At 40.3% G+C, this 22,772-nt stretch overlaps 1 protein-coding gene across 1 annotated transcript; it reads right to left on the bottom strand.

The window, feature by feature from the left end:
- Window positions 1-2,793: 2,793 nt before the first annotated feature.
- On the bottom strand, window positions 2,794-7,098 carry ehf (ets homologous factor). Its single transcript, XM_046038190.1, has 8 exons — window positions 7,023-7,098; window positions 6,327-6,584; window positions 5,175-5,210; window positions 5,012-5,056; window positions 4,841-4,903; window positions 4,664-4,708; window positions 4,375-4,570; window positions 2,794-2,936 (listed from the first exon to the last, which is right to left on the bottom strand). The coding sequence occupies exons 1-8, from the start codon at window positions 7,096-7,098 to the stop codon at window positions 2,837-2,839; spliced, it is 819 nt and encodes a 272-aa protein (XP_045894146.1). The 3' UTR covers window positions 2,794-2,836.
- Window positions 7,099-22,772: the final 15,674 nt, after the last annotated feature.

Genomic DNA, 22,772 nt, shown 5'->3' with positions numbered 1-22,772 from the left:
AACGGTGCTTTCCAAAAGAACAAAACACTATCGTCTCTCACTCACAGTTGATTCTTGAGAAACACTGAAGTAATAGGCCTCAGGGAATGATGCAGAAAACTCATCCCATGCTGTATTATGCATATTAGATCAACTGATATCTAAATTTGAATCAGATGTCAGAGGCTGTCATGGATCCTCACACACTGAGGCTATATGTAAAGGCTCGGTTTGCATTCATGGGACAGCAGTCTGTTAGGAAAATCAAGCTGCTGTCAGTGCTGCAGAGGTTAGATCAGTCTAGACAATTTGCCTAACTGTTAACTTATCGTCACTCAGTTCCATCAAACAGGTCCCCATATCACAGTTCACAGCAGCATCCCCATTATTCAAAAGTGCAACCGTGGCCAACATTTCAGACGTTCATGTTTGTTTGTGCCTCTGATGATTAGAACCAATCATTCATTTCCCAGCTAATCTCTTTGTGCCATATTAATGTTCACATTCAACGTGTAAAGTCTTTTTGGTCTGATAATCAAATACGATGGAGCATTTTAGGTGAAGTGTAAATAATACGCTAAACAGTTTGAAGCACTTTGCTTCACAGCTTTCAAACACGATCTCTCATTTCCTGTGATTATTTAAAGGCAGAATGAGTATCATTTTCCTAAAAAATAATGTTTATACTTATACAAAAATGATCCCTCTTAATTATCACTTATGACCCATTAGAAGTGTGGAAGTGTCTGTATCTGCAGAGACCCTGACCTCAGCCTGTTTTTCTTATTTATCTGTGTTCTGGCCGTTTCTGGGTGTCAACCTCTGCCCCTCGCTCTGCACATGCCTCCAGCTCTCACTTCTTGGCCTCTTCTCCGTCCGGTGCTCTGTTCTGCCTTGGCTGACATTGTAAAGAAAAATCACTCATTTTCCCCACAGGCTGTCAGGTATAGCGTTCTTGAATCGCTGCCTGATGTAGGTATGTGTTGCTGCAGGTGTTACACAAGGCTGTGTTCTGGTAATCAGGGTCAGGGGCTGTGTGCTTGAGCCGGGGAGGAGTTGCCAGCTTTGATACGTTGTGTTTTCTACTCTTCCTACCTTTAACGATTTAAAACATATGCAACACATAATCATAACGTTTGTTTCAATGACATAGTAATCACAGCTCTGTTTGATTTTGTATACATTTCAAATTTAAAGTGTGTAATATGGGTCATGACAAGTGCTGCTCAAGAGATACCATAAAGTGTGATTGCTCCATGTGAATAAGGTAACAACACAAATTCTAAACAATGGAATATGATGGATATGCACTTCAATTTGATTTGCATTGCTTGCTTGTTTCATTTAATTCAACATTACGGCAATCAGGAGCTATTATCTCAATCCAAGTTTCTCCTCTAATCAGAGACGCTTTCCTACTACCAGGAAGAAAAGCTCTGTTAATTATTGAGAAATTCCATAAGGTCTGGTAATAAGAGATTGTTGTTGATCTAGTACTTAATGACACGTGGTGTCATTTTCTTCAGCTTACATCATGACAGTGTTGCTTAGCAACACCGATGTGTGTGTGGGCAGAGCGACAACACTGAAAGTGACACAGCGGCACAGTGGGCACATTTTGAAGCCACCTGGAAAGATCATAACAGGACGTGATGTCAATCAATCCCACCCTATGTAAAGAAGGGCTCCTAAATCAGAGTGAAGATTAGACACGGATTTGCTTGTTAACACAGGCCAAAGAAAGGAACCTTTAACTGACACTGCTTTTATCTTGTTGGCCATCGAGGCCCAATCATTCATCTGCTGTCTGCAGGAAGCAGCGCTACAGCTATGGCACGCACTGGCGAACACTTGCCATTAGATAAAATAACACGGCGTTTCACGCTGTCGTGGTAGAAGCAGAAATGACCTGCACTGTGTCTAAGCTCATGGCTTTTCAAAGTCAAGCTTGTAACAGACGCAGAGAGAACAAGGCTTACAGCTATGGATTTAGTCTAGTCTGGGCAAGAAGGGCTGCAATTTTAGTAGATTGAACTAAAATGCTGACTGATATGATTGATCAAAATACTCTTTCTTTGTCTCATAACAATTAAAAGTCACAGGAATTGTCCTTTTCTTGATTTACACAACGACACCCAAATTGCACACATGCAATTCTGAAAAATGACTTTCACAATATAAAAACAACAGCAAGCTTTATTTGTGTCATACATCAGCAAACATTTACACACTTTCTTTACCGCCCAATGAATGCAAAGTATGAAATGCATGAAATAAGACAATTCACACTGTCATTTCGGTGTAAATATTTACAGTTCATCACTTTATGTGTTCTTGTACTTTATTGTTGCATTGTGGTTATTGGATGTTATTTAATTCTTTTTATTTCATTTGGTTTTTCTGCAGCGATCATGCATCCTTCCCAAAGGACACTTCACAGTATAAGTGTCAAAACACGCAACATTCATCTGTTTGCCATATGTGTAATGAATGCTATCAACATGTGCTCCTTTGGGACTTGTGGAAAGTATCTGAAAAAACGTAAGGAACACAGGATTGACAATGTTTTATGTTAGCTTTTGGCAGTTTTTACTATCTTTTTCTTAAGTGAGATCTTACTGCATGTAAACACACATGTGGGAGGTTTGACCGCTGACATGTTGCATAATAGGCACATTTAAGGCACAGTAAAGAAAGTCTCAGTGCAGTGTCAAAGAAACAAAGAGTCAGGCAAAAAAAAACAATTATAAACAATGTGTAAACAGTTAAAACATATCACTATCAAAAACAATACCAATACAAACTACAATAAATCTTCACATTTGCACATCAAAGAAAACATAAATTAATGAAATTATCACTTCTCTGATTCCCTCCATCCTCTTGCATTCCTTCCAAACTTGTAAACCAGTCTGCGTCCGTCTACTCGCTCTAGGATTTCTCTTTTGTAGTAATATCTGCAACACAAGTAAAATGAACTGACTTAATTAAATTGAAAATGAATTCATTATAGATCATCTGATTGTGTTTGAAATCATACATAATATATAAAAATGCAGTGTAGTACAGTCTGATTAACTGAATTGCTTGTTTATTTTCTCGCTCAGAACTTGCACGTCTGCTCTGAATCGGATTATTTATAGCTGTTATATGCTATAACGCTATAGTGCGTTATGAACAAAAGTGTTTTTATATTCTTGTGAACTGATCCGGCTAACATGTACAGCCTGTGTGTCCAACCAAGATGGACGCTATTTTGACCACACACACACTGTCCTGGTGGTGTAACTAACCAGAGTTTCATCAGCCTTTTACTTTCACTCTTGTCATCATATGTAAAATTATGTTAGTCTTCCACCACTACAACATACATAATCTATATGTTTCCCACCATTCAGTATAAGGAATCTGAAATAAATTATTAATATGCTTTGTTAAAGCTACCATACTGGATTATTTATCAGATTGCTGATGCATGATGTGTACTCTGTCCAATATGTAATGAAAGTATGAGGTATCAGTTATACGTGGCTTATATTTTATGATTTGTTTTTCATTCAATGTCTTCGTCAAATGGACGATAGATAACTTTGTGAGCAGCGTTATAAGTCGCCTCACTTTCTCTGTTGTCTGGCAAAAATAATTTCTTTCAAACTATGCTTCAAATTTCCTCCAAGTGCGATCACATGCATTCAAATGAAGGGAAACTCAGTTAGCTTGGTTGTTATTCCTTTGCTTTTGTTATTCATAAGTACCAATCTGTTTGGTGATGCCATCAAGCTGCAAAGCCTTCTGCTGCGCCACAGTAAAAAGAAAATCCGCTTTGTGGTCACAGTGACAATACCTGTGGGCACATTTTGTAGTTCCCAGTACACTACAATGAAATTAAGCTCATTAGATTAGCTCATTTGAATGTAAAGCTGTGACTATTGCAGGAGCCAGGAAGACTTTCTGAGGAGAAGGCCACTTCAGTTCATTTGGGAGATAAGTGAAATCATGCAGCAGTTCATAAATGAGTCCATTTTGGGTAATCAGTGATAGGAAATGGTATATATGTGTTTTAAAGGGATGAGTTCACTGGTTTTCGATATTTAACTCTTAACGATGTCACCTAAGGTACATTTCTTAGTCGTTACATTATGTTCTTCTCAGTAGCAAGTGCATTATAAGCTGCTTAAGTAAATTGGATTAGGAACAATGCAGTGTGAAATGTCCTCCTCATCACAGATTTTACAAGCTGTTGCCAAACTAAAACGTACTGTTGACTGCAGTGCAAAATGTGAAACTGCAGAGAAGTATCAGATCCTGTCTCCAGTGAATACTTTGAGGTGAATGATAAGTTGCTGTCTGGTTTTGTATTTCTGTAACTACATCATGCTAGCTGTGCAGGTGTACCTCATTGCCCGGCTTAGTTTCTCATAGGTCATGCTGCTGTTATTCTTCTTCTTGCCCCATAACTGTGCCACTGCCTCTGACTTAAGGAAGCGGAAAACCCCCTCTGTCCGATCCTCCCATTTGATCAGCCCTGGGTTTCGCTCTGGGTTCAGCAGAATGTCCCTGATAAACTCCCACAAGTGGGTCCCCCTTGGATCTGTGGGGAAAGAAAGTCGATTGAATGGTAGGAATAAATATAAATATCACCATGAAGTGTAAAATAAAAAAAAGATTTGTTGATATTACGCACTGTTTTTTTTGGCCGGATGAGGACGACTCAAAGACCTTTTGATATCTGGGAGTAAGAAACAAAATATATTCCTGAATCCTTTAATCTTTTTTTTTCATTTGTAATGCACATTTTGCCGTTCTATTAAAAAACAGAACATGCAAACTTGTTATGTTGCATATATTGTGAATTCCTCACCAGGGCTAGAAGGGGTGGGAGAGGCAACATCTGCGAGGGGGTGAATCAAAGGATCGTAGACTTCTAAGATAAGAGAGGGGAAAAAATATCACAGTAATTTATTTGGTACATCCATTTCAAGTAAAGTAGTAGTAGTAGAAATAATGCAGCAGATTGATATATTTACAGTACCTCCAGGTGGATAGCTGACATCTGGAAATGGACAGGAGAAGTCAACTATGATCAGAAAAAAGGTAAGCATTTGTTAGGACGTGTTACTTTATTTGATTTGTATGAACATCTGTGGAAAAGTCTATCTGTGTTGTGACTAATAACTCATTTGAGAGACTCTTACATTCTGGTTTGAGTTCCAGTTCAACATGGTACTGCCCTGTTCGGGGATGAGAAGGATAAAGGAAGTGAATTATTAGCACAGATCAGGGAATGAATGCAGTCAGTGTTGTGTAATATTTGTAGATCAACCAGCTATGAACCAAATCCTTGCTTAATGTATTGAAAAGCTCTTTAGGGCCCTAACTTCCATGTTATCCTGTGAGGCAGTCTGAGAATTTTTAGCAGATTTAGTGAGGATTGCGTTGCTTTGTGGTGTATGCAGATACTGTTTTACAGCCCACAACAGGATGATACTGTACAGAACAGGATGGTACTGTACAGAACACTTACAGAATTATATATTCTAAATAATACATAAATTATATATACTTAATTTTGTTAACCACTGATTCCCAGTGTTACCTACTGCCAAGGCCTCATGGTTGTGTTGTAATACTACCAAGGTATCACAAACAGTTTGACAATGATATTTAATGTTTAAAAATGTAACACCTTGTTTGAAGAAATTGAGCTTCTTTCTTACAGCCAGCAAGAACAATAGCAGCATTGTGCCCTAGTACGACTACCCTTTACTTTCTATGTAACCTGGAGAATAAACCTGTTGGGCCTGGTCTCATGTCATCGCTGTTGTTTTGAAATGCCATTAGATAAAATATGATGTGCAGCTGTAATTTACCACATAATGTTGCACAATAGTTCTCATCATTTTACTGCTTTAATTTCCTCAAAGCCACATTCTACACATACTAGTTATAATTAAAATCCCAAAGGTGAAGCCTCTGGCCTTTGAACTCGAGTTTCTTGACAATAACCCTCATAGTCTAATTAAAAAACAGTGGATGAGACAATTCTCAGCTTGTTTCTCTGCTTCACAACCCCTCTGTGCTTGGTTAGGAGACCCACTCTAGCAAGAGCAAACAACAAATCCATCATCTCCCTCGCTTAAAGCAGTCCTTTGCCCCTCTAAAGCACCATGTAGTGAGACCCCTGACCGGCTCTGTGATCCCTTTTTAGTAACACTGCATCAAGACTCTGTTCCAGATGCAATTGGAATCACCCCGCTTCTCTTTTATTGGGACTAATTAACTTCCTGCCCCCCCCCCCCCCCCCCCCCCCCCTCCCTTCAACCCCCCTCTCAGAATTTCAGACGCACCGCTCCACTTGAGCTCTGTGATGCTGTGGAAGAGAATGGGCCCCACGCTGCCGGCAGCACGGATGAAGTCCTGGTAGCTCAGGCTGCAGAGCTGATGACCGTCCATATCAAAGTTTTGGAAAGGAATGTTGGAGGCATCAATCTGGTGCATGTCCATGACCTGTTGCAGCCACTCCCACACCTGGTACTTACTCCAGAACTGAGGCTGGGAGTCACGAGGCCACAGGCGACTTGTGTACCCAGACATCACCACCGGAACTGGGAACACACATCAATGGTTGTGAACAAAAACAACAGACAACAATATGCGTCTGATGAGGGAAACAGGAATTCCTCTGATGAAGGTATTTGTCAATAATTAATCTGAGCAGTTTGCTAAAAGACCGGTTGAGCTACTTCTCGGGAATAATTCATGCCTTGTGTTTCAGAACTCTGGGCTCACCAGGTGAGCAATACATCAGTTGCTAATTGTTGAATGATTTTCATTTTGCACCGCAATCTCATATCCAGTGAGAGAACTGGGTTGTTGAACACAGAGCAGTCAGGATCCTTCAGCAGAACAAATTAGCATTTTTTCTTGAGGCATTTTAGGATATTTTTCAGACAATTTAATTAAGAGATTTGCACCAGTGAAGAGCGCATACATAATGCCAGGAAGGCATGTAAGACTGTGTTAGTGTGGGTCATGGGCCTCACCATCAGGGTAGGAGTTATTAGGGCCCCAGGAAGTGGTCAGCTGGCTGTCCAGGGTGGTGGAGGGAGATACGCTCATATTGTAGCTGCTACACTCTGATGTACCATGGCCCAGGGGCTGAGGCAGGAGAGTAGTTTACTGTACGGATGGATCGAAAATGAAACAATGCTCTTTACTGCTTTAGGGCATCCAACGACACACAAAACAAATGTGCTTGAAATGTTTTAAGGTTGTGATTTGACTTCACGTGTTGCAGTAAGCGCTAACAGTGATCTGTGAAGTAGCTGCCCAAAGCGTTTTCTTTCTTATTACACTGTTCTTGCTGTAACCACGTGTGTCGCAAAACCAGGCCTGAAATCTTGATGATCGCAGCTTTAAACTGATATAATAAGTTGATTTATTAAAGTTTATATACTTATCTAGCCATGATTCATAAGTAATTTAAGGGCAGGACAAAGGATATTACAGACAAATGAGTCAGTTGGGTTTTAGGTTTTGAGGTGTATTTGCTTGTTAAACAGTAAAAAATTTTTAATCTGTTTGTTAGTTCTGTGATCATATTTGTTTTGGACTGCTTGTGTCTTCAGTTCAGTAAATTCTCAAAATGCCTTAAGTAACAGAACCTTACCTGCCATATATACGTTAATAATATTATTGTGTTTTCTACAAACATATTAAAGAATATTATATACAATTCATTTCATTTGGTATTTAATGTGGGCTGCACTCCTTCTTATGTTTCACATTTGCAGTTAAAGGTTTGCAGTGCACATATAGAGGTAAAAAATGGCATGTTTGAGACTTAACCACAAGTGTATTTGCATTCCATGTAAATAAAGCATGTCAGAATTTCAGGAGCTCCACTGTTTTGCCCAGAAAAAGATAGAGGCGTGCTTTCTGTTATGGCTTTATAGTTACATGGGATAGATTCTGAATGTTTAGGACATAAAAATGCCAGATAGTTTAATACACCAATACTGCTGCCAAACGTAATGACTGCTCCACATTATACATTCTAATCTATCATTGTGTTATTTACACAAACCATGCCCCTTTCAACATTTTCTATCATTTACATTTACAAAGCTTTGTGGCTTTGCACTGGACATTCTCTGTCTTAGAAAAGAAATGTGGTTTATTTGACTGTTTTTTTTGACACTGGCACTGTAAATGTTATTGAGTTATACTATATCATAATCAAGCTGTAAAAAATGTCAACATGATGAGTGACACCTGTTTCAGATGTTGAAAAACAATGAATCTAATTCATTACACAGTGACCTGTACTTCACCTGTTCCCTGGAAGATCTTGTTCACACTTTTATGGTAGGTTATAAACAAATTTACACCAAGCCCTGTTCCACATTTCAACTGTAAATACAGTGCTGCCAGTCTAATACATCTGTGACATACAGACAGGCAATCAAATCTCCTTAAATAACTGGCAAACCTACTTTATAACAACCTAAAGTCAAGATCCCTGAATGCGATTTCCCCAGCAGATGTGGTAACACATGCTGTCATGCCAAGGTAGATCAGCTCCTCGGCTGACAATTTGCCAAGTCAACTCAAACACCTTATATCTTATAACACCTTATACTACTGCCGAGCAGGCATCTTATCAACAAGGCAGTTAGTAAAGAAATGTAGCAGTGCAAAGACATGAAACAAAGAACTAGTCACAGTTACGGATCAATATCCTGTCAGATCACAGTGAGAAATCACTCCACTACATATGCCGTTGTGATCAGGAGATAAGCAACGCTTATCTGACGTTCACACAAATCAAAGGACTTGGTTTCATTTCAGTCATAGTGGCCTTATGAAACGTTGAATCTAACTATGTTTAAATTCTCTCTATTTTTGCTATAGTTTTTTGTTTACCTATCTAGTAAATTTTGCTTTTGAAACTAACCTATACTTTAAACTGTGCAGTGCAGACAGTATGAAAGTGTGCTGAAAAATTGCGAGTGCAGGGGAACATATTAAAGGTAATGCATTATTGTGTATAGCATTGCAACAACATTTTTTAAGGAATTTGGTATATAATCATTTGAGGGTAAATGGGTCAGTTTGTTTGCACTAGTCAAGTTTCATTATTTACTGTCTCTAATGTTTTTGAAAATGTAAAATTCCAGATGCTGTGATACAGATAATCATATTGTTATCTACCCTCTTATCACACTTTAATTAAAGATTTAGAGTTAGCCGGAGCTCTAAATCCAGTGGAAAAACACAGAAACACACAAAAATTCCAAATGCTTTTTGTGCGATTACACAAAGGTCTTCAAGGTTGAAAAAATGCCATTTTTAAAAACACGCTGTGCACTGCTGGTTGCCCAGCACCAGTTTGACAGCCTACCAGAGCAGTAGAACGAGGTCCGACCAGGCCTGATTGATGTCTCACGTAGATCCACTCTCAAGACGGCTGAATAGAGATCAATACAGCTTCTGGAAATTCCAATATGCTAGATGACTAGTGTTTACAGTGAGACGAGGTGAGTCAAAATCATTGAATTAACAGATGAAAGCATGAAGACACACTAGGTGCTGCCCCACCACAATGGGTGTTTTATCCTCCTAACTTCCTTATCCCGCTCCAATTGGCTACCTGGCCAGGCTCATACCAGGTAGGTATTTGCATAATGCACACCCACACACACACAGTCATAAAACACAACCACACCACACGCATTCACCTGACACAACTTTTTACATTCCCTATTGACACTGTTCCCTTTCACTTGCTCTCTCAAACACACAAAGACACGAACACATGCTCACTCAAGCAGAAAAGCACACACGCGTGAGGAGACTTACTGTATAGCCCACAGAGAGAACGTAAAATTGCTTAAAGCAATTGTTCATTTAGTTGCTTAAAATAGAGTTTAACCTTTAAAGAAAACTTCCCCATGTTGTTATGTTGCCCAACATTTGTTTGCCTAATTTCATCATGATGAACGAGGTGCTGACAGTTTAGGCAAGAGACCTTGAGAGGATTTGCTCCTTTTGGAAGTCGCTGCAACTGCATTGTAGAAAAACATTAGTGGCTGTGTGCCTGAAAAGACCGTAAGTATGGGTTACACATTTACAAATGTACCTATTTTTTCCACTGCATCTTCTGACACAGTGGCCTCTTTCAGCTTTGAAATTTGCACACTGAATTCACACTATGCAAGTGTTTGAAATATGATCACTATTTAGTACACGCTTATTTGGGCCCCACCTAGAACTAATGGATGACCTTGTCTCATCACAATCAAATCAAACTTTGATCACCTCTTACAATAACTTTCAACGACATGCGGTGATCCACAGGTGTCTGAGTGGAGACTGACAGATGATAATTAACTTTGGTATGCCACCTATAAATGTCAGTGTGCATCATGCAACGATGAAAGGACTGTAGAATCAAAAGCAGCTTCATTGTGTGAATTATCTGTCTATGTTCAAATATGCTAAACCACTTTCCTGGCAGGCACGTGTCAGGTATTTCCCTTCTGTGGCATTCACGAGATTTGCTGTATTTGAAGAGGGCATCACATAATACTGTAAATGTCATGTTATATTGAGCCAAGTTCTTATCTTAACAAAATCATGTTTCTACTCAAATCAGCCATAGTGCACTGCAAGGCTGTACTATTAAAGAAAGACTGTGAATGTGAACGTGATTAGGTTTGTTTTCCAAATTCCTCAAAACATGTTGGTCCTGTTTTGTTGTTGTTTCTAGTTTACATCATCCGAATGCAGAGCATGTCTTTCCATGTCAAAATTGGAGAGACTGAACAAACAGTATCCATGCAGAAGTAAATGTGTCAAGAAAGCATATTTTATTTTATTTTACTGAACTCTGTCACCCTTTATATGCGCTGTTGCCCTACACTGACAATGATCAGAGGGAGTTCAAATATTCTATTTTTGCCTGACGCCAATTAGGGTTTGGGCAAAATGGAACATCTTTGATCTGAGATCTAAATCTGATCTGTAGCCTTGTACCACTACTATACCTCTTGGGACCGGAGGCACTAACAGTATCATGTTGATAATTGAAGTGACTTTGAGGAGGGTTGAACTGTATAATAGGCTGAAACAGGGAGAAGTCTGTCAGAAAGTATGTCAGGTTTCTTTTGGAGCCTTTGCAGCAGAGTCGTGTAGAGGGAAACAAGAGATGATGCTTAAGAAATAAACTCAATTAGTTTGTTCTTATGCATCTATCGAGCCACGTCATAATACAAAATGACTTTTATATGAGTCTAAATAATTAATAATCTTAAAAACTACAATAAAACATGCATTGCACTACCAATAGGTTGGCACTGATCATGTTTTTTCGTTCCATAGGTCCCTGAGATCAACATACTGGCTTAGTGCTGTGCTGTCCACACTGAGCTCACTTTGAAAACTCTCACTCTTTCTCTCTCTGAGTGTGTGTGTGTGTGACTTGGACCCCTGCCCACAGCTCAGCCTCAGCGGTAATGAGGGAACTCAGTGTTAGCATGATTATCTCTGAGAGTTCCCCTCATCTCCTCACACACGCCAGACTGCTACAGTCCTAATGGTAAAATCCACCACTCCTGAGTTTCCTGCTCTCTGACTCCGTCCTACCTGCCTGGGTTACCAATAAGTCGCCTCTGGCACTCCCAGTATCCCGTCTACTGCCCATTTGTAACACAGGTGCTATTTTCTAAATTTTTTGCAGCAGTTTCCCATCCTCTTTTTAAAGGGTAAAGTGCCTCCAGGGTGTAATTTGGGACCTAAGCCACGTTCTGTGCCGTCCCACTGTGGAATGCCTGACCAGATTTTATTGCAGTAAGATTAATACGCCCATCAGCAGCGAACTAAAGTCTCACACTTCTCATTATGGCCAATGTTTTTACCTGCTTATTCTTCTTTTTTTTTGTTCTTTCTGCAACTTTTTTTTTTTTTTTGCCATGTCACAAGGAGACCCTGGTATTTGGCATCTCATTTCATGGATCTTCGTTCTGCTTTTTCAGGGTGTATGTGGGTCGACATATGCAGAAGTCCACTGGGGGAATAGCAAAAGGGAGAGATAGAGTGGGAGAGATCAAAGTCTGTCATATCAACTCCACTCTGTGTGAGTCAGCCTACCAACATCGTGAGAGGCAGTGAAGACATCCCCTCAGACACAAGTAAATGTCATCAGTGTGCTGGCATTATAGACAGCGTCATCTATTTTTAAATAGAGTCAAGTAGAGGCTTATGTCACCCTCCAATAATAGTACACTACTGATCCGTTTATAAAGCGGTTTATAACTTGCTTAGTGGAAGTGTGAAATATTAATGCTTTATTTGAGGATGCGGTCAAAAGTCTCCCTTTGACTGGAAAGGCTGTCAAAACTGTCAGTCAGAAGAAACAGACAAGACAGGAGGAGGGTACAGTTTGCATGCTCTAATGAACAGGAACTTATTAGCAGGGGGTATGTCTATTACTGTCCCACTTGCCTCCCTCTTTCATTAGCTGCTTATCACGCCCGTTAGTGTCTTCTTTAATACTTCACATTTTGATTAGCATATGATCCAAGGGAAAAGCAGGGAAAATCATTTTATTAGTGTCAATTACTGCTACAAATGACAATTTTGCTGTCTAAATTGTAATTTTACTTTTCCCCTCTGTCAAAGAACAATGGCTGTGTAATTACAATAATGAGAAGTGCAACAGAAAAAATGAATTATTCAGAATCCTTTTTCCCTTCTTGTTCTTTTGAACTCCATGCCTATTTGCTTGGCATCTGGCTGGCTGTATTAATATCTCTGCATGAAGAGCACATGTTCTGCATGTCTCACAAGTGAACGTGTGCAGGAGTGGCATGAATGATGTAAAAATACATTTTCACCTCTACAGTGGCCAGGAGCCTGACCGCACATGAAGAAGTAGAGTGTAGATATCTCCTCCGCCCGTAGGTGACACTGTTGTCTCATTATACTGCTGGGGATGTCTGAAAGCAAGGTTTTATGTGATGAGTGAGCAACAAAGATGTGATATGAGAATGTGTAGGAGATGAAACATGCTTCCTGACAGTTACTGACCCCTTCCCTACTTCCCTACCATCCTACTTCCAGCACCCATCTTCGAACTTGGCCTTCATTTTGATCTAAGCACCTGTAAAGTTTCATGATTGCATCTTGCACTGTTCACATTGACAAAATCTGTCCATTGACAGAAAGACAGACATTATGTGGTAGTTCCCGTTACAGTACTACAGTGTCTCCAGGTCCACATTTTACCATGATGATACACACACACACACACACACACACACACACACACACACACTCACAAAGACAAAAATAATTTTAAGGGACAAGGCAGAGATGCTAGTCTGCACAGAACTACTCATGTAAATATATATCTGCAAAGAAACAATTAAAATCTTTATCTTGAATAACTACATGTCAGCATCCCTTTAAGAGTGAGTCTATGTCATAGAGAACACCACTTGCCACCAATTGTGTGAAACAGTGCTGAAACGAGAGTGACAGTGGAAAAGACATAAAACTACATGAGCTGTCTGATTGTGTAATTAGTCGGGCGTTGCCCAGGCTCATGGGTATAGTAGTTGCCATAGAAACATACAGTATGCATCTCATCTGTGTCCACTCGTCATAAAATAACACCACAACTTGGTACAGGTTGTCGGCAACCACTAACTGAATGAAATGTGACGTGTGGCTGAATTTGCAAAGATCAGTTGTTGAACCAGAATGATTACCAGCTCTGAAGGTTGAGCCATACTGTCAGCTAACCATTTATGACAGAAGGGGGCTGATATTCTGGTCTTAGTGAATTAGCTGTAGTGCATTCAGAGGTGTCAACCTTTCCCTGAAATTTGTAGATACTCCTTACTGCGTGCATATGATTCTGTTAGTATGATAATTCAGAGAAACTGCATGTTGTAGAGCAGATTAATCAATTTTGACCCTCCCCTGCTGAGTTAAACCTCCTGTCATGCTGTAGGATAATATTTTGCAGTTTCACAGATTTTACAGGTGAATATGCACAGGAAAATAGAAAAAAGAAAACAGCATGTTCCTATCATAATGAGGTATAATCAGTGGTGGAAATTGGGGAACGCATGGGAACACCGTTCTGGGAGTAAAAGTAAAAATGTTTTTACAGGGGGCAATCGCTTACAGCTGATTACACTGTTTCTAAAGCGTGTGCATGAAAAAAATATAATTCATTGTGCTTGAACACACCACAAATCCAGCTACCCTCCAAACAGCCAATGGGTAGGCATGACAAAGCAGCATTTCTTTGTCAGCGTTGTCATCGCTACCGGCTACAGGTGTGCTGGGAGCCGCAGTGATGTTGATCTGAAAGGACGCAGTAAACTCACCATTGATGCACCCAATGTTTTCCTTGATTATGCTCACGTTACATTGTCCACAACAAATCCATGTTGAAATCATGTAAATCCTGCTCTCATGAGCTCCTACACAAGACACACTCACATGGAGCAAAGTCAGCGGTCAGCAGAGCATTGAGGGCGTGCTGGAGATTACTTGAGCTGACGACAACTATCGTGAATGCAATCCTTCGCAAGTAAAAAGCCAATACTTCATCAATACACCTGTTAAACAAGCATAAACAAGTAGAAAGTGTATATAGTATATATAGTATATAATGACTTTACTGTTGTAAACATAACTGTTGCTGCTCTGGAAACGTTCAGTTATAGGCCTATTTAAAATATTCAATTCTAATGTGGTTCTGAATTTATTCTTTTAAAAATAATATTTTAAAAAATCAGTTTAAGTAATGAAAAAAGAAATTTGTAATTTTAAGTAACTTCAGAAAAATATTTTGGAGTTGCTGTTGTGTGAGTCTCTTGTTGATTGGGGAGTGGTAAGCTGTTTCTGCTTATTCTTAAACCAGTTAGAAACAATGACAGAACTGTGACTTTTGTGGCTCAACAACACAATGCCACTGTTATTTTGTTTGTTTGGCAGTTGCTTCTCCGTGCCAGCAGATATTACATAACACAATTCCTGGAGATATTTTTCTAATTTTAACAGAATAAAGGTAAGGCTAAGCATGCCAGGGATTCATTCAGGAGTTTCAGTATCTTACCAGTAAATTTTTTTTCTAAAACAGAGCAACTTGACCCATTACATAAAACTTGTCCTCACCAGAGAAACAGATGTGTAGTAGCTTATTATGACCCATATTTACGTTCATCGTTAGGCCCCGACCTTTAGTGGCTGCATGACGGCAGCAAAATAGGAAGTCATGTGACATAGTATAAAGAGTGAAAAAGTTCATGTAAGGACTTTGGGTTGGGTGGATAGATGGGTCAGACAAACACAGGATGTTTACTCAGGAAACCAAGGCTCGAGTCCCATGTGAAAGAATGTCAAAGTTAATCTAAGTTAAATAACATTTTGCGCGTGACTTAAGTAACACACATTTCAATCCAATCCACAATCTTTTCCTAAACCTAACCAAGTACTTTTGTTGCTTAAACATAACCAAACTATGACCGTTAAACAACGTTAATCACGTGTATGTTACATACCTTCCGATTCTCATACATGTCCTTTGGGAAAGGTCACATATGTAATTTTGGGACAATTGACAATCACCCTGTTTTGTCGTTTAGGTATGAGGATGTGTTGGTTACATAGCGTGTGAGGAGGTGTGTATGAGCTTTGTTTTTCTGTGATACTATAAGTATACTCACCTCTTGCTAGATTTCAGAGTGAGACTGCTGTTTCTGGTCAAAAATGAGCTTACTCTTTAACAAAACAAGAATTTTAGTGACCATACTTTGGCATGACTGCTGGCTGAGGAGATTTACTAGACCGTTTCCAAAAGTTTGGTTTGTTATATTATCTATTTATATCTATTTGTTATTTAGACTTTAAAAATTCAGTTGACTGAGGCACTATGCTATTACAGTAACCCTCTCACTGATCATCACCTCATCAGTATACAGTTTTTGCTGACCTATTCCCCTAAACAAGTAGCTAGCGATGAATGATAGAGTGAGAGGGAGACAGAAAGTGATGAGGGAAGGGATAAAAGGAGTGTTCTTCCAGGACATGTGAATAACACATTTGGTGACTAATGTATAAGTCCTCCAGCCATCGCTACCATTCCTTTTCTTTGTGTCTCACTCTCCCTCTCTTCATTATGAAGTTAATAGGTTCTCTGCTGGGAAATCTAAACTGTAATTTGAAAGCTTTTCTGAACAACTTTGACAGTCTAAAAGTGGCACACTATGCCACCTGCAGAGTGAACAAACAAGGGGAAAGAAAGGGGATATGAGAAACTGTATAGAACGAAATGAGCGAGTGAGGGGAGGAGAGCAACAATTAGCATTCCTGAGGCTGCATGTGTAACTAATTATGTGTGAGCATTGTGACAGGGAGGCTGTTGAGTGCAGTAATGGAATCCCTGCTGCTTAATGAACATGTCACAAGCTTTTGTCTGAGTTGAAGGAAAAAAGATACTGCTTGATGACCAGTGGATATCCTGCGGACACTGTGCGTGCCTCATGTCTTTTGTACGTTGTGGGTACATATGCATGCCTACAAGACCATTTACTAGGTGGAGTGGTATGTGATTGCAAATTCATTTTCTCTTGCTAACATGTTTAACATTCAACATATTGTTTGAGACTTCCATAGTTCCACACACCTGTTCGTGCATTTGTGCCCTAAAAAATATCTACGATTGAAGCGAACAAATTATAATAGAGTGCGCACATTGCTCAACCTGTGAGAAAGATATTTATTGAAGAGAAGGTAACAAGCAGTGTATGGATAAAATTTTTGATTTTGAAGTCTACAGAATTGGTAAAATCTGTAAATTGGTAGCTATGCTAACGGCAAATACCTGTATAGGGCTGACCCCAAATAGTGAAGATTCAATGCTTCGATGGGCGGAGCCTGATTGGACTGTCAATCTCACAGATGAAGCTTTGCAGCAAAACGAGGATCATGCCAATTTGGCGGTATGGGGATGCGAAACATCTGATTTTACATAGAACTACCAGTTTTCTCCCAATAAGTTAATATTCAGCCTATTACAATATACATTTCAATGTTTAATGCTGTAACTAAACATGTAAAAAGAATAAAACTTTCCATAAATGTTTCTAAAGTGCGTAAATACAATCCAAAATTGTAACCCTAACCCTGGGTCATCAGTGCGCATGTGTTGGCGTAGCGTGTGTGTTTGTGTAGTGCTGAAGAGACTGAGCCACAGCTTCACTGGTGTTGTGCCGAGTTGTCCGCACCTCGCGGGACTTATAATAATTTATCACCATTGATGAACCACACAAAGAATATTTTATCGTTTTTATAGCCAGCTACTTGAAATAGACCCGCGAGGAACTGTGACGTGCATGAAGTTGTCGGCAGCACGCATGCACGCAAAACTCTGCACAAGACCGCTGAATGACAGGCGAGAGAGAGAGAGAGAGAGAAAAGGGTCTTCAAAAAGCCTTTAGCTGAAAATTTACAGTGTAAGTTGAATGAAAAGAGACTGCAGCTCTGCAGCTTCTCAAGATTAAAGGCCATTTTCACACAGGAAGTGATTTTTGCGCCTCGTAATTAATTTTCGATGAGAGGTGAGGATGTAGGAAGGGAGGCGCAGGCATTGCGACAGGCGTAGCGACAATCGGGCGTGTTCATGTGAAACTGTTGCGGTCATACTTGTCTCACACGCACACCCGCCCCTGCCAAAGTTGAATTGCCTTGAACTTTCTCTACGCAACGCGCAGCACAAAAAGATGATGGATGAGAGACTGAGATATATAAGTGTTCACTGAACAGTTATGTGGACATTAACAGGAGGGCGTTTGCATGACTAGATTTATCAGCTTATTGAATATGAACAATATATAAAATATAATAATATAGCCTATCAACTAACGTTATGTATAGTTTTACTTTAAGCTATGCTATGAAGGAATACAGTAACGCACAGAAGTCATTGCCGTGGTTACTATCTATAGAGCGCATTCCGCTTACTCGTGGAGCACTTGCCTCCGTGTCTATTCACATGAGAAGCGCAGAGCGACCCGGCGGGGCCAGGCGACTACGCAGGCGGAGTGTCGCTTCCCATGTGAAAAGACCTGAAAGCGGAGCAACCGTGTTTACCCCCCCACCCGGCTCGCAATCGCCACTACAAAAACACACGATTCGATTCCACTATCAGTCGACTATAGGCAAGACTTGATGATTCTGATTCGACTATGTAAATCCTTAGTCAGGGACAGCCCTATACCTGCAAATCCAATGATAACCCCATATGGCGTCAGCTATACTTTGCAATTAGCAATCAGTATGTTAGCATATCTCTCAAATGTTATATTCACATATTTGATTGCATCCATGCAGTCATCAAATCTAGCCAAAAAAAATAATAATTGTGCAACTCATTGTCACTTCAAATGTCATCCTTGAGGTGAGTGGCACTGGAGAAATGCCGCTAATCTACATTTCCAAAGTTTGACAAGTCCTCTCCAAAGGTAAAATATATACAATTGAGAGAAACTCCTCAAATACAATTAAGTCACCATAATCACTTTCTCGAGACGACAGCGAGAAGAGAAAGATTAATGGTGTGGAAGAGCTGTGAAGGAGGGGACGTATTCTTCACCATCTTGCCCCTCTCGCTCACTTCCTTTCAGCCCCCATCCTTTTGAACAGCTGAAAAGTCTGAGATACATTATTGGAGCTAATCAGAGTCGAATGAGGAAAGCGCTGAGGTGAGACAGCAGAAATTACCTCCCTCCTCAGCCTGCCTGTTCTCTGTGCCCTCTTTCACTGAGCCTCTGTCCACATGTGTTCTGATAAAGGTGGAGGGAGGTGATGGCGGCATGAGGATGGGGGGGGGGGGGGGGGGGGGGGGGGGGGGGGGGGGGGGGGGGGGGGGGGGGGGGGGGGGGGGGGGGGGGGGCAGCTTAGGTGTAGGGGTAGAGCTGCGACTATTGCCCTCATCAAGTCAAGAGGGTGATGAAATGATTTACTAATACAATGAAGCGAGAATGGAAAGAAATGAAGGTTACAATAGAGGGTGATTAAGGCTTAATGTAATTTAATTTTTCTTCTTTGTTGTCCAGGTGGCGGCAGTTCTTGTGGCAAAGCCCTTCTAACCAATGCCAATGAGTTCACAGAATTTACTTTAACCTGTGATCTACAGCATCCCCTCATATAATGTTTTAACATGACATAGTGGACTTTGTAGTGGCTTCAATCCTCAATAAGCCTATGTTTTGTTATGTCGGTGTCATGTCTGTCTGCGAAGAGCAGAAAAAGGGATAAGAGGCTCCTCTGGGTTGGGTGTCCAGAGGTAGCAGAAGGATGACAGGTTTGAAATAATTGAACCTGCGCCCTGGCAGATTTCCTACCTCAAGGTTTGGTTCCAGGTAGAGTCAGCAACACCCTACTTGCTTACAGTTAAAACGCTGCAAGATTTCCTGTTGTATCCATCATATCAACAGACCTTCCTCATTCCTTCCTCTGAGATGTGTTTCCTCATTCTCTTGAGTTGTGCGTTGCTGTCTTCCCTCTCGACAAAGGCTTTCTGTTGCTCAGGAAATAATATGCACAGAGAGACCATCAATGTGAATCAAGGGCTGAATTTAAAGTCTGGAAGCATGGAGAGGTTAGATTAACAAAGTTTAATAATTTGAAGTTCCTATGCTGATAGGAGGAGTCCAAACCCAAGAAAAATGAAGTGACTTTAAACAGTTCTTTGTCATGTTTATGCAGTCTTTGTAGTTTACTGACTGGCCAACTGCTAAGGGTGTTTGTTTCATATGAGTATATAGAGTATATAGAGTATATAGAGATGCAGACACACCCACCTGCACAATCATGGTTAAACAAAAAATAGCAGTGCCCTGTACGTGCACCAGTATACTATCACCTCTTCAGCATCTGTCACCTCAGAGGATGATCACCAGGTTTTACGAAGCAGTGACAGCCCCTCTGCCCATTCTCATTGTCCCTGCTGACAAACCACTTCTCCCCCTGTCCCCTTACATTATCTCTTTACACTTGGCGCTCCTAGCCTACGGATGGACAAGAGGGCTGAAAAGCTTCATTAGGATTTATTTTTGTTCATTTTGTGGTCTGTCTATGGAGTGTTATGGTGCCTCCACAGCAGGACTGACCCTGCGGTTCAAACGCTCTAACAGCCCATAAACAGAGACAAGGCCTGCAGATGACAACCTGCCACTGCCTGGGCTCCGTCATCTGCAGCTCACCAAGCCCTTTAAATAGCTATCTGGGGTGTCATCGTCTCCGAGGGCTGCCTTATGGGGAGGTGTATAATAAAACCAAGACTATAAACTTGAGTGTAAGTGGCACAGCCTTGCCTGTGGCTCATGCTGCAACTTTTGAACAGCAGAAGCAGCAGCAGCAGCAGAATGCGGGCTGTGTTAGTTGCATGAAAGAGAGAGAGAGAGAGAGAAGAGGAGACGAGAGAGGAAGAATGAGAGAGGAGTAATGAAAGAGAGGCTTTATGACATTATGAGATGAAGGCAGTAAATCAGCATTAATGCCAGACTGATGCATTCTCCCGACATTCTTCATGCATGCTAGGACTTTGTCATCACTGTAAGGTAGTCCACATGTGGCTGTGCGTATTCTTTATGGTAGATTGTTACAGCACCTCATGACATGCTCATTATGTGCATGTAAAATACTTTTTAAAAAATGTGAATGAAAATTTAACTGAATTTAGTTGAATTTCTTTTTAGTGTACAGTTGTGTTCCACCTCAGTCCAAGATCTTGGCAGTTCTCGCAGTCTGGCCAATAATAATGTTTGCTGCGTTCACAGTATTGAAGAGAGATGGTCTGTCTTGAGCCTTGGCTTTGAGAAGACTTGTTTTCTAACAGCTATAACAGTGTATAGCAGGATGAACCAGGGAGAAGAATGGCCAAGAGCCATCTGCCAAAACCAGAACATCACAAGCAGCTGTTGTGATCTTATGCATATGGTTTTTTTGTGTCTTTTTTTCTTTTTTTTTACATTATGTTGTTGATATCCTGACCCTCAATTCTAGGCGGAAGCATTCAAGTAGCTGGGAAAATAATAAATAAGGGAATAGAAGCTATTCACGGACCTCCTGCTGATTTATGAATGCAAATGTTGTAAAAGGGCTGGTGTAGGGATTTAACGAGCTATGTGTTTCTGTATATCTGCGAAGGATGAATGACTGATGCCGTTATTTTTCCCTTTATTCTTCATGATCTGTAATAATGATGACCAGGGGGAAAGGGTGACGAAATGATGCATTGCATTACACGACTGATGTCTGATCTTGTTTTCTTTCAGCTGCCATATTATCTGCATTGTGGCGTGATGTTAACCATCACATGGATGGCTGTGTTTGTGGCTCTTCTGCCATATCTGCGTAATGACCACCTTCCTGAAAAAGGGTCCCTGTGAGAGTCATTATCCCTGATCCAATTGTCGATGGCAAGGGAAGGGGATGGAGAGAAAAGATGTAAGATGACAGGCTTTCTGCTTTCTGATGTCCCCCTCACATCTCCAGAGGGATGACTCATCGCCCCCACTCTTACAAATGAATCCACAGAGCAACAAAAGTAATCAGGCCTCTTCAGCTTCAAACTCAGGGATTATGTTTTCTTTTCTGAGAAGCCACATATTTACTCATTGATGTGCTCCTTGAAGGGCAGCCTACCAGTTGTGTACAAGATAACATCCAGGTCGCTGGGGTTTAGAAGAAAGCCTTCTCACACGCCACATGTTCCATGACATTTGGATATGATGTTTCTATTGTGAAGGGGCAAAAGCTGTTATTTGACCCAGGGGCTGCGTGCATGGCACAGTGTTGTTTTTTTGGGCTTTGTATGCATCAGCAGACTTTGTTTTGGTAATGAAAATGTCCCTGTCACTTTGTAGAAATCAAAGATAACCCTTTGTCAACACGTGTGTGCTGGATATTTGATTGAAGATTGTCTATTTCTAATGTTGAATTATAATCCTTCCAGTAGACAATATGGGATTACCATGTTAGCATAAACAGAAATGTTCAGTCATAATGACACAAATTCAAGTCAAAATAATGCTTTGCACAGTCCTTCCTCTGATCTCACTCTGAATGTTAAAATACAGTCATGTTCCTTGACAGCCAGAATTAAGTGCACTGTAGAATTAATGTAGTTGAATTTTATATATATTTATATATATGAGACAATGAGGCAACAAGATATCGGTCATCTGTCAAAATATATTCTTAAAATGGAATAATAAATGATGAGTATAAGAATTTTTTAATTGCGTGTGTAATATTTATGATAATCTGATGACAGAAATGCAGTATAATAGCCCATATCAAAAGTCATACTATGTTTTTATTATTTTAGAATGACCCATTTCTATCTACATTCACCGCAGGTCCCCTTACACAGAAGTTGCGATGTTGCGTTGCCATGTTTCTATAGTAGCCCAAAATGGACAAACTGCCCTACAGAGCGCCTTTCGTCTATACGTTCTTCTTCTTCTTCTTCTTGTAGAATTCTGGCAGTATAGACACCCATCACTATGTTGAATACAAAGAAGAAGAAGAAGAAGAAGAAGACGTCTCGTTTATTAGAAGTAAGAAGAGAAGTGAAATTTGGACAAATGGAGGACCACACGTATTATTTAGCACAAGAGTGGACAGAGAATGAATCTTTATTGTCAAAGAAGAGAAAACATCATGAGGCCAGACAAAGTCGGGACAGACAACGGCAGAAATCAAGGATA

This window comes from Micropterus dolomieu, linkage group LG22 (assembly GCF_021292245.1).
Source record: "Micropterus dolomieu isolate WLL.071019.BEF.003 ecotype Adirondacks linkage group LG22, ASM2129224v1, whole genome shotgun sequence".
Taxonomy (NCBI): domain Eukaryota; kingdom Metazoa; phylum Chordata; class Actinopteri; order Centrarchiformes; family Centrarchidae; genus Micropterus; species Micropterus dolomieu.
The sequence above is the reverse complement of the archived record's forward strand: the minus strand, read 5'-3'. Positions and strand labels throughout refer to the sequence as shown.

Excerpts from the sequence above, each read along its gene's own strand:
- ehf (XM_046038190.1), bottom strand. The coding sequence starts at position 7,098 with ATGAGCGTATCTCCCTCCACCACCCTGGACAGCCAGCTGACCACTTCC. Across the intron at positions 5,211-6,326 it reads CACAGAGCTCAAGTGGAGCG|GGCAGTACCATGTTGAACTG; the intron begins GTGCGTCTGAAA and ends ATCCCCGAACAG. Across the intron at positions 4,904-5,011 it reads TGTCAGCTATCCACCTGGAG|AAGTCTACGATCCTTTGATT; the intron begins GTACTGTAAATA and ends CTCTTATCTTAG.